Raw genomic sequence first — 11,267 nt, 5'->3', positions numbered from 1 at the left:
ATATATATATATATATATATATATATATATATATATATATATATATATATATATATATATATATATATATATATATATATATATGCTGTGTGTGTGTGTGTGTGTGTGTGTGTGCATATATTTTATATATATATATATATATATATATATATATATATATATATATATATATATATATATATATATATATATATATATATATATATATATATATATATATATATATATATATATATATATACACCCCCTCTGTACATTTTCAGTTTGTCAACTGCCTAAATAATAAACAGTTTATTATTATTATTATTATTATTATTATTATTATTATAATTATTATACACACACACACACACACACACACACACACACACACACACACACACACACACACACACACACACACACACAGGTATCTTTGTTTTTGTTGTACATCATTAAATTATATACCTGGAAATATTTAGGTGCAAAGGATGTTTGATGGAAGAAAACTGTCAGCTAAAAAAAAAAAGGCAATGATACAGCTCTTAGTCTTCATTCAGTTACTCCTTGTCCATGAAGTAACAACCAAATATGAGTAATGGTTGCATTAGATTTTAGAATGAGCTGGTTAATGTGTTGCATTTCTGTTTTTCAGCATAATATGTAGTTTAATTCAGTATTTCTATGATGAATTCAAGCATTGGTGTTGCATTTTGTATGATTTTGTATAGCAAAGGTTTAGGTGTGTAGTTAATATCTTTGTTTACACATGAATGTAACATTTTCACAAAAGTTCTGAAAGTGAGGTAAGAATATCAACCAATATAATGATATTTAGAGAATGGTAAGTGGCTATTTTGTCTAAGGCATTTAGGTTTCTAGTATCCACAAGGCTGGTTACAACCTGCCAAGAATATATATATATATATATATATATATATATATATATATATATATATATATATATATATATATATATATATATATATATATATATATATATATATATATATATATTCAATTTGCACATATGGAAGGAAAGTGAGGGAAAAAAAATTCTTAAATCAGGCAAATAAACTGATCTGAGGATACACCTCTTTGATGCATTGTAATGTTGTATGAAACATTTTGGAATCAGGGGTTAAAATTGGTTGTTGTTGCTGCAGAAATGTTTTTTTGATCATGTATTCCTGCAGTGGATATGTATTGCTATTTGAGTGTTTGTAGACTGAGGGAGAGAGAGAGAGAGAGAGAGAGAGAGAGAGAGAGAGAGAGAGAGAGAGAGAGAGAGAGAGAGAGAGAGAGAGAGAGAGAGAGAGAGAGAGAGAGAGAGAGAGTTTTGTTATTGATTTATTGTTTTATGCTGAAAATTTGCAATTCAAAATGTACATAACTCTTAATTGTTAGTTTTATTTATGTGTTGTCTGTTTGCAGTTCACCTTTCATTGTTATCTACTTGTTTAACATTTGCTGTGTAAAGCAGTTTGCCAGCACAGACACTCACCACTATTATCACTCCCTTGCTGCATGAATATCTTGCTTGAAAATCTATTTGGACATTTTTTCTTCAGGAAAGCATCACTGGTCTGCAATGATGGCTCCAATAATTATTGTCTCAGTGAATAAAAATAAATTTTGATCATTTGGATCAGAAGGCATATCTTATTCTTAGAGCCTTCTTCACTCTTAATTCTTTCATGAATTATTTTGTCATTTTACTTTCCCTGTGATGTCCATTTGTCAGACAAATAATCATAAAAGCAGGGGCACTACTTGAGCACAAGCTTCACTTGACCCGTGCACCTGTTTCTGAGCTCAGTGCACAGAACTCTTACATACTGCCAGGGAGTGATGGGAAGTGAGTGAGTTGACAACAGGTACCATGTCAACAATTCACATGCAACATTGTATGAGTCTATTTATTTTAATGTTTCATGCTGGCGGTATGTCCTGGACTTTGGTTGTATGATGAATTGACTATCACAAGCACACTGTTTGTACAGTGCTATGGACATAAATTGTGATTTTTATGCAAAATTTTTATCTCAATGTTTTATATATTTCATGTACGCCTTTCATTGTTTTTATTATTATTATTACTATTTCTTTTTTCCAATTAAAGATTGCTTTCTGTGACTGCTGATTGAAAGATGGCTTGGCATCAAATTGAAGACAAAGTTCTATCAGTAGCCCTGTTACCAATATTTTGTACCTGTGACTGTCCCTGCAGGACTAGAATTTATTACTCATAATTTGTACAAGACTAATAATGTAAATGGTGTAGTTACTAAAAAAATCCTAACTTTAACATCCTTTTGCTAGCTTGTAGGTACATTTTTTTAGGAAGATTTTTCTGTAAATGATAGAGAATGAGTACTATTTTGGAGGAAAGCAGGATGAACAGCTACAGCAATGCTCAAGACAATAGCCAACCATCACTAAGGGACAGTCAGGTGTTACTAGTTCCAGCAAAGCACATCTCATGTTACCAGCTTAATGAATCATTGTATGTAATATGCATGTGTTCATTTGTGATGCAGAAATTGTATAGAAGTGGAAGTTTAACAGGCATTATAAATGTTTCACAATATACAAGTGTGTAACCACAAAATTATTTTGCAGTAAGAGTACTATAATCATCATGTTTACTCTACACATACATATTATATCAGTGCTTGAAAAAAAATTAAGTGAAGGCTCCTGTGAGTTTTTAAATTATACTGTGAATTTGTACTAAGCAATTTCTTTGTAAAATCTTACTTGTACTTCCCAGGAACAGTTCACTCATACACAAAGTATGCACAAATTGCATCAGTGGTGACAAGCTAGCACAGTAAGTTGTATCAATGGCTTTTCTTTCTTTCATATTCTTACTGGAAATAGTGCATCCATATGACAGGCTGTTATCCAAGAAGCTGTGACCTGTGTGCCTGTCAGTCACTGCTGTGGAGGCAGACACTGGAGGAAGGGCTTGCCAAGTTGCCAACCCATCTGTTCAGCGTGCTAGTCAGTTCACCGCCAAAGTCTTTCACCTTCCACCATCTACACAAGGCTGTGGATGTTGATTTGCAGCAATGTGTTGGCTCTGTAGGGAAAGAATTAACAAAGGACTAAGAGTTTTATAATGTACATATTATAGATGTACATAATATAGAAATATTATATATACGTAGACATTATGCAGATACCACTTTGTTAGCAACCTGTACAGAGTTTGAGGTTGGTTGACTGCTTGCTGGGAGAGGAGAGGACGTTGGATGTGCTGGGACTCACCTGTGGTTATGTACCTTGGCTTCTCAGTTTTATATTGAAAGTAATAAAGTTGTTCTGTATTGTGGTGTTTCAGTGGCAAAGGGTGTTGGGTATGTAAGACATGAGACAGTGCCTCATAGCCTTCTGACTGTAGGGACTCCTTAATCCTGACAGTGGTTTGAATTTTGGAAGATAGTCAACAAATAAGTCACTGGATTAGTTCAAACATATTAGTGTCTGAAATTCTAATTATAATCATTATGAGGTAATAAGTAAATACTCATAAGCAATGAAAGGATTCAAGTATACTAGAAATTTGCAACTTTTCCATAAACATGGTTTAATTATTTATTCATCTCGGTTCATCTGCCTGCTGCATGACTTATTTGTTTATTTTTTCTTTCATTTTATCTATTCTCATAATCGTTTATATATTAATTTACCTGTCCATCAATGCATTGCTATGAGTCAAGATATAGAGTATTATGGTAGGATGATAAAGATGATAACAATAATAATAATAATAATAATAATAATGATGATAATAACAACAATAATAATAATAATGTGAAGTAAATCCTCTAAACACCTGCATGAACATTAAGGTGGAAACAGCTATCTTACTTTCCCACCATAGGAAATAAACGGTATTATTTGCATTCTTCATAAAGCAGGTGTGTACAGGTAAAACTGACCTGTATATCCAACACTACTTGGTGGTAAAGCAAACACACACACACACACACACACACACACATGGCCACTCAAGCCAAACTAAGGCGAATTTTTATGATTCTCTCTCTCTCTCTCTCTCTCTCTCTCTCTCTCTCTCTCTCTCTCTCTCTCTCTCTCTCCCCTAACACCGGAATACATTGAGGAACCATTAAAAACAGAACAAAACCTTCGTATGTCGCTTTCCCTCTCCTCATTCCTTCTATTAGCCTGACACGACTGGAACAGCCGTAACACATAGCAAGAGCCTATCACACCCTGATTGTTGTACGTAACTTTTTGGGGCAGCATATTTTCCTAGAATTATGCAGTGTGGAGATCGCCTCTTTTCCCTTATCCAATCTCCTTCATTAGATCTAATAAGTGAAGAGAGGAGACTATATGTCTCACGTCCTGGTTGCCATCACGAAGGACATACAGCAGAAAATCACAAGATATATAGATTTTGGATACTCAGGAAACCGCAGTACTTCATTATTTCCAGTCGCTTCTGAATTACGGCGTTGAATGCATGCAAGGGTCTGTAAGATATGTAGGATTGTAGAGCTCGGGTGCCGTTCACGAGGTGCAGGACGCGAGCGAAGACACGGAACTCACGCCAAGGTGAGGAGAGTTCCACAAAAGCGAGTACTTATGTTTAGCATTACACAACTGGGACGTACTGAATATTGCGAGCAGATAAATGTAAAAATATTGCTATGCTAGATATTGATCCTCAGCTCGAAAAATATAGCGAATTAGGAAATTAACGCTACGGTACAAAAATTATAATTAAACTATAGAAATATGTACTCTGAACTTGTAAAATACAATAAAAAAAATAAAATAAAAACACAAAATGTGCAGTTTCAGCTTGATGAATACAATAGAAATAAAACTACTAAACTAAATGTGAAGCTTGAGGAATAGAGGATAAGAATATAAGAAAACGGGGAAGCTGCAAGAAACCATGAAGCTACAAGTGGCAGTCCCTGTAAAAAATTGAAATGTTCTTTGCCGTGACCAGGATTCGAACCTGGGTTATTGCGGCCACAACGCAATGTACTAACCACTATACGATCACGGCCACATGAAACACTTATTAGGAGTCGGAATAAAATTAAATTTATAATGTTATTACTGAGATATAAGCGTATTCGGAGCACGGAGAGTACCAATTATGTTAACAGTAAAGAAATTATATAGGAAAGTAATATCTGACTAAAATGTTTTGCTCCGAAGTCTTGAGGAATCCCTAGTGAGATGCAGATTATAAATGAATGCACATTAGAGCCTAAAGCTGCATTTGTACTCCACGCTTGAAGAAAACCTGATCAGCATAATGAACTGTACATGAATTAACTCCAACATCATGCTCTTATACACATCTTTCTTCTTTCCTCTACTCGAGAGCACATGTTTAAGAAACAACAACAACAACAACAACAATAACAACAACAAATAGATACTATAAATAAATAAAGGAATAATACACTTGAAAAAAGTGAATCAGTAAATCAATAACTAAATAGAAAATAAAGGTTTCATTCTAAGCAAGGAGTGTGGCAAAGGTGCTTCCGCCTCTTTAAGTACTGATGTAAGGGAGGTGCTGCAAAGGAGTGGTTAGATAGCAACATTTTATATGCATTAAAGTATGGAGGGAAAAATTAGTGTTTTGCTGATAATTTCTATTACTGAGTCGTAATACGTAAACTTTACTCAGTTATGAATGGAAAGTTATACATAAAAATCTACACGTGTAACGAGCCTCAATAATCCAAAAGTTATAAAAGAGAGAAACGTTGATAATTTCCACTCCTACAGCACATCAATCTCCTCGCATGAAGTACATTTGAAAGCAGGTTATTATAAAGATAGATTTCTGTGATTCATCTTAGTAATAAAAAAAAAATAACAAAGTTGATAAAAATCAACAAGTTATAAAAGAGAGAAACGTTGATCACTTCCACTCCCACAACACGCCAATCTCGCATGAAGTATATTTGAAAGAAGCTTATTACAAACATCGACTTGTGTGCTTTATCCCAGTAATAATAAAAAAAAAAAAAGTCAAACTCAACGAATTTCGATAATAAAAAAAAGGAAAAAAAGAAAAAAAGAAGAAAAAAAAAAAAAAAAAAAAAAAAAAAAAAAAATATATATATATATATATATATATATATATATATATATATATATATATATATATATATATATATATATATATATATATATATATATATATGTATATATATATATATATATATATATATATATATATATATATATATATATATATATATATATATATATATATATATATATATATATATATATATATATATATATATATATATATAAAGAAAACATTGATCACTTCCACTCCTTTACAGCACGCCAAACTCGCATGAAGTACATTTGAAAGCAGGTTATTAATGGGATATAGACTTGTGTGCTTAATCTCAGTAATTATAAAAGTACCATGAGAAAGTCAATCTAAATCAAATAGGTCAAAATATTCAGACCGTGAGCATGGATTCGAACTCCGATTTGCCGTCGGAAGCAGTGACACAGCGGCCATGTTGCCACCTGAGCGACTTTGCGAGCCCTGGAAATTACTGGTTTGATGAGAGATTTCGACTGCTTTCTCTTCAATAAAGTCATCGTAATTTCGCTTCAGTGGAATTCTCTCTCTCTCTCTCTCTCTCTCTCTCTCTCTCTCTCTCTCTCTCTCTCTCTCTCTCTCTCTCTCTCTCAGGATGTGGAAAGCTTTCAAATATTTTCTTTTTCCTTCACTTGCAATATTTTTCCATCACGACTCATTGATTTTGCTTTTTTTTTTCCCGAGAGAGAGAGAGAGAGAGAGAGAGAGAGAGAGAGAGAGAGAGAGAGAGAGAGAGAGAGAGAGAGAGAGAGAGAGAGAATCATAGACACACACAGATTTTACCTTTAAATATTCTGTTAATTTATGTAGTCTATTATATAAAAGATATATAGTAAATAGATAAATACTTAGATGGATGGATAGAAAGAAAGATAGAAGGAGAGATAGAAGTAGTAGTTTCAGTAACATTACTACTACTACTACTAATACTAACTAAAAATAATAATAATAATAATAATAATAATAATAATAATAATAATAATAGTAATAATAACAATAACAACAACAATAATAACAACGGCACGGTGAGTATAGCAATAATAATGAAAATGAACAAAACACGCAAGGCAATCTACTTTTTGTGTCTCAACTTTCACAAAAGCACATAATTTTCTTCTTCTCTGGTGTAAGTGTGAATGCTCCTCTGGTTTCAAAGAATGTAATTTCCTTTTCTTTCTTTCATTTCTTTCTTGCCAAACGAAACCGGATATTGGTGAGACACTCGCTCTCTCGATGATAATAGGCCGCTACCAATAATATCTGGTTTAATTTTGTATATATATATTTTTTTCTTTAATTTTGCTTGGATTCTAAGGAAATGCTTAATGAAAGTAATATTTAATACGATGACTAGTACTCTCTCTCTTGCAGTGATACAGTTCTCTACTTGCAATGACATCTAGTCTAACTATATATATATATATATTTTTTTTTTATATAATTTACTTGGACCGGAAGGAAATGTTTAATAATACGAAATATTTAACACAATGACTAGATTTAATTGTATGGTAGTCTTTCTTGCAATAATACTATCTAATCTAAATTTGTATATATATTTTTCTGTATTTTATTTACTTGGACTGTGAGGAAAAGTTCAATAAAAAGAAGAACTTAACATGATGACTAAATTCAATTGTATAGTATTTTCTCTCTCTCTCTCTCTCTCTCTCTCTCTCTCTCTCTCTCTCTCTCTCTCTCTCTCTCTCTCTCTCTCTCTCTCTCTCTCTCTCTCTCTCTCTCTCCGTCAAAAAAGAAAGTTTCCCACCATCTGTGAGTCACCCACATCAACCCTATTAACCTCTGTATCTGTGTGTGTGTGTGTGTGTGTGTGTGTGTGTGTGTTGGTAGGAAGGTAGGTGCGAGATGTGTGTGAGTTGTGAACCAGGCCGCTCGTGTGAGTGTGTTAAGTACACAAGTGTAAACTGTGCCGATATGCTATGGTGAATATTAGCGATGATATGTAGACACACACACACACACACACACACACACACACACACACACACACACACACACACACACACACACAAAGAAATACACAGGGAGGCATATGATAATGGGATAATAATAATAATAATAATAATAATAATAATAATAATAATAATAATAATAATAATAATAACAATAATAATAATAAAGAAGAAGAAGAAGAAGACGAAGAAGAAGAAGAAATGAAGCAAAACTCGCATAAACAAGCTATGTATGTATGTATGTATACATTAAATACATCTTTCAAGTGGTGTCCTGGTGTCCAATTTTTTTTATAAACTTTTTTTTAATTACACAGAAAAAAAAATGATAATAAAGAAAGCAAGAAAGAAGGAAGAATAATAAAATAAATGAATGAATAAATAAAACAATCAAACTAAATAACCACTGCCCTCCTTGACAATTAAAAAAAAAAAGAGAGAAACAAACTCACCAAATATTCACCTACGTACAGTACTTTAACTAGCATATTAACAACCTGCACTATTGACACCCATCTCTCTTCCCCTGGTGGCATGTCTGGAGCAACACGTGCGCGACAATTGTGTTACCTGCCAGCCACTTGACACACCTCTCCCTTCGCCTGTCATCTTTTTATCCAGGGCAGAAGTTCAGGTGTAATGTTTAAGGGCTTCACTTCTCTATATGTCAACAGTAGTGTGTGAAAGTGTGTGTGTGTGTGTGTGTGTGTGTGTTTGTATGAGTCTCTCTCTCTCTCTCTCTCTCTCTCTCTCTCTCTCTCTCTCTCTCTCTCTCTGCTACTTCTTTTCCATTTTTAAATTTCCAATTTACTACTACTACTACTACTACTACTACTACTACTACTACTACTACTGTACTACAAAAACCACGCCCTTAACTACACGCACGACATATCTTGCAATAATTAACCACATCCAAAGTACTTTTTTTCCCTACACACACTATTTCCTCCTATGCGTCCTCTTTCTCTTATTCCTTATTTCATATATTCCCCTATTTGTTTACCATTTTTCCTACTCACTATTTATTTCTCTCACTTATTTCCTCAGAATCAAAACAACTGGTGAAAAATTACTTAGTTCCCTAAAGATAAAAGGTATACAAAATTACAAGTATTATCCCATTTGTAATTTCAGGTGTTATCTCAGGGACTCGTGTGACCTGGGGAGCTAATTGACAGGTGCTACAGTGCCCCCTAAGACTAGCATTGGAACTCAAGGTCAGTGGGGAGATGGACAGCCAGGTAATGACTCCCAGGTAATTGCAGGTGTCGCGGCGGCGTGGTGTTGTCATGTGGTGGTGATGGTGATGACAGAGGTGTTGACGGCTGGTAATGAGAGGGTATCGGGTGGCGGTGATGGTGGTGGTGATTAGGGCGTGGATGATAGGTTATGTGGGATGGGGGAGTGGCATTGTGGTGGTGGTGGTGGTGGTGGAGGTGGTGCTGTGCTTGCCTCCTGTCCCACTTACTGACAACCGTGGTGTCGCACGCACACACACACACACACACACACACACACACACACACACGAAAGCCGCATGTCGGAGTCTGCACACGAAGGCGCCGCGCGAGAAAGCTAGAGGCAACAGTAAGAAGCGAGCCACCAGTGAGGGAGGATATCCGCCGCCCGCTCCTGACTCCCTCCCACACACCCACAGACACGAAGACACACACACACACAGCCACTTCCTCGTGTCTTCGTGTTACCCACGTTGAAAATGCATCACCCACGTGTGCTAATTTTGCTGGGAGTCGTGTCCTTCTCCCATGGTATTGAATTGATTGAAAACATCTATAGGGGAGAAAAATACGAGGCGACGGGACTTAGCCACATGCCTTACTCCTCATCACTCATCGCCTCCGCCTCTGCGTCCCCCAGCGGCCCCTTCCTCATGCCGCAAGCCAGGAAGCTGGATGAGTTCCCAGGGGCGTGAGTTCACCTTCTCCGGTCTAATGGATCAGCTGGGGCTCGCCTTCCAGGAGGAGCTAAGCAGAGATGACCCAGCCTCCGGGCGGTCACGAAAGCTTAGTCAGGAGGAGGAAGAGGGAAAGAAGGTATGATTGATGTGGGTTTTTTATTCTGCTGATTGTTGTTATTATTACTCTTGGTGTTCTTCTCCTTTTGATCTATTCTTCGTGTATTTCTCGTTGTTCCTTTTCTTATCCTTCTGTTTATTGTTCTAGGCTCATATTGGTATTAACCGTCATTATTGTAATACTGGTACGAAAACTCCTTCTTGGACCAATTTATTACCCCATATATATATCAAGGCCCTTTTTTTTTATCATGTCGCTGTACAGACAAGTCTCACGGTTTGCTTTATTCACGAAAGTAACAACACGTCACAAACAATTACCATATATAATACAAATTCAACAGGAAAAATACATCGGTACAATTACAGAAACTAGAAACCAATGTCTCATCACCATTTTACCTTTCACACTCATAAAACCTACAATCACTAACCACAGCAAGTGAACATTCTAAATACAACACTTTCTACTTCTATGTCACGCTTTTACTCACAGTATTTATTATCCACTTTATCCCTCACATTATTAAAACCAATAATAATTAAGCAAAGCAGGTGAACATTGTTAAATCCAACACTTTCCTCTCTTATGTCATGCTTTTTACACACTATTCAATATCCACCAGTAATATAAACACTGAACTATTATTACGCTGTCTAACCTAACCTAACCTACGTAACCTAACCTAACCTAGCCATTCTGAGCACTGGCTGGTTACAAGGTCGAGTTAGGAGCACAGGCTTATCAGTACATACTATAGAGTAGGTCTTGTTGCTGCCGAGATTGGTCTGAGTTGCACTTGTGGCTTGTGGCACCATAAAGATTACTGCGAGATGAGGGATGCTGCTGACCACACACACACACACACACACACACACACACACACACACACACACACACACACACACACACACAGAGAGAGAGAGAGAGAGAGAGAGAGAGAGAGAGAGAGAGAGAGAGAGAGAGAGAGAGAGAGAGAGAGAGAGAGAGAGAGAGAGAGAGAGAGAGAGAGAGAGAGAGAGAGAGAGAGAGAGAGAGAGAATGCTTTGGAAAGCTGAGAGGTTACAGCATCAGATGGGATGCAGCTGGCTCAAAATACCTGTCATTCACTTACCCTGAGGAACGACACAACCTCACCTGCACCACACC

At 35.7% G+C, this 11,267-nt stretch overlaps 1 protein-coding gene and 1 non-coding gene across 3 annotated transcripts in view; one reads left to right on the top strand and one right to left on the bottom strand.

Annotated features, from left to right (window-relative positions):
* Positions 1–4,957: 4,957 nt before the first annotated feature.
* Trnah-gug (transfer RNA histidin (anticodon GUG)) lies at positions 4,958–5,029 on the bottom strand. The gene has a single exon. It is a non-coding gene; the product is annotated as a tRNA-His (tRNA).
* A 4,100-nt stretch (positions 5,030–9,129) lies between these two features.
* LOC135090624 (uncharacterized) overlaps positions 9,130–11,267 on the top strand; it is a 28,440-nt gene continuing 26,302 nt past the window's right edge. The window contains exon 1 of one of the 2 annotated variants that reach the window (XM_063987550.1): positions 9,130–10,136. In XM_063987550.1, the coding sequence (XP_063843620.1) occupies positions 9,996–10,136 (141 nt within the window). In that variant the 5' untranslated portion in view covers positions 9,130–9,995. The remainder of the gene's footprint in view (positions 10,137–11,267) is intronic. The other variant, XM_063987549.1, reaches the window with a different exon arrangement.

This window comes from Scylla paramamosain, chromosome 35 (genome assembly GCF_035594125.1).
Source record: "Scylla paramamosain isolate STU-SP2022 chromosome 35, ASM3559412v1, whole genome shotgun sequence".
In the NCBI taxonomy this organism is placed as follows: Eukaryota; Metazoa; Arthropoda; class Malacostraca; order Decapoda; family Portunidae; genus Scylla; species Scylla paramamosain.
The sequence above is the reverse complement of the archived record's forward strand: the minus strand, read 5'-3'. Positions and strand labels throughout refer to the sequence as shown.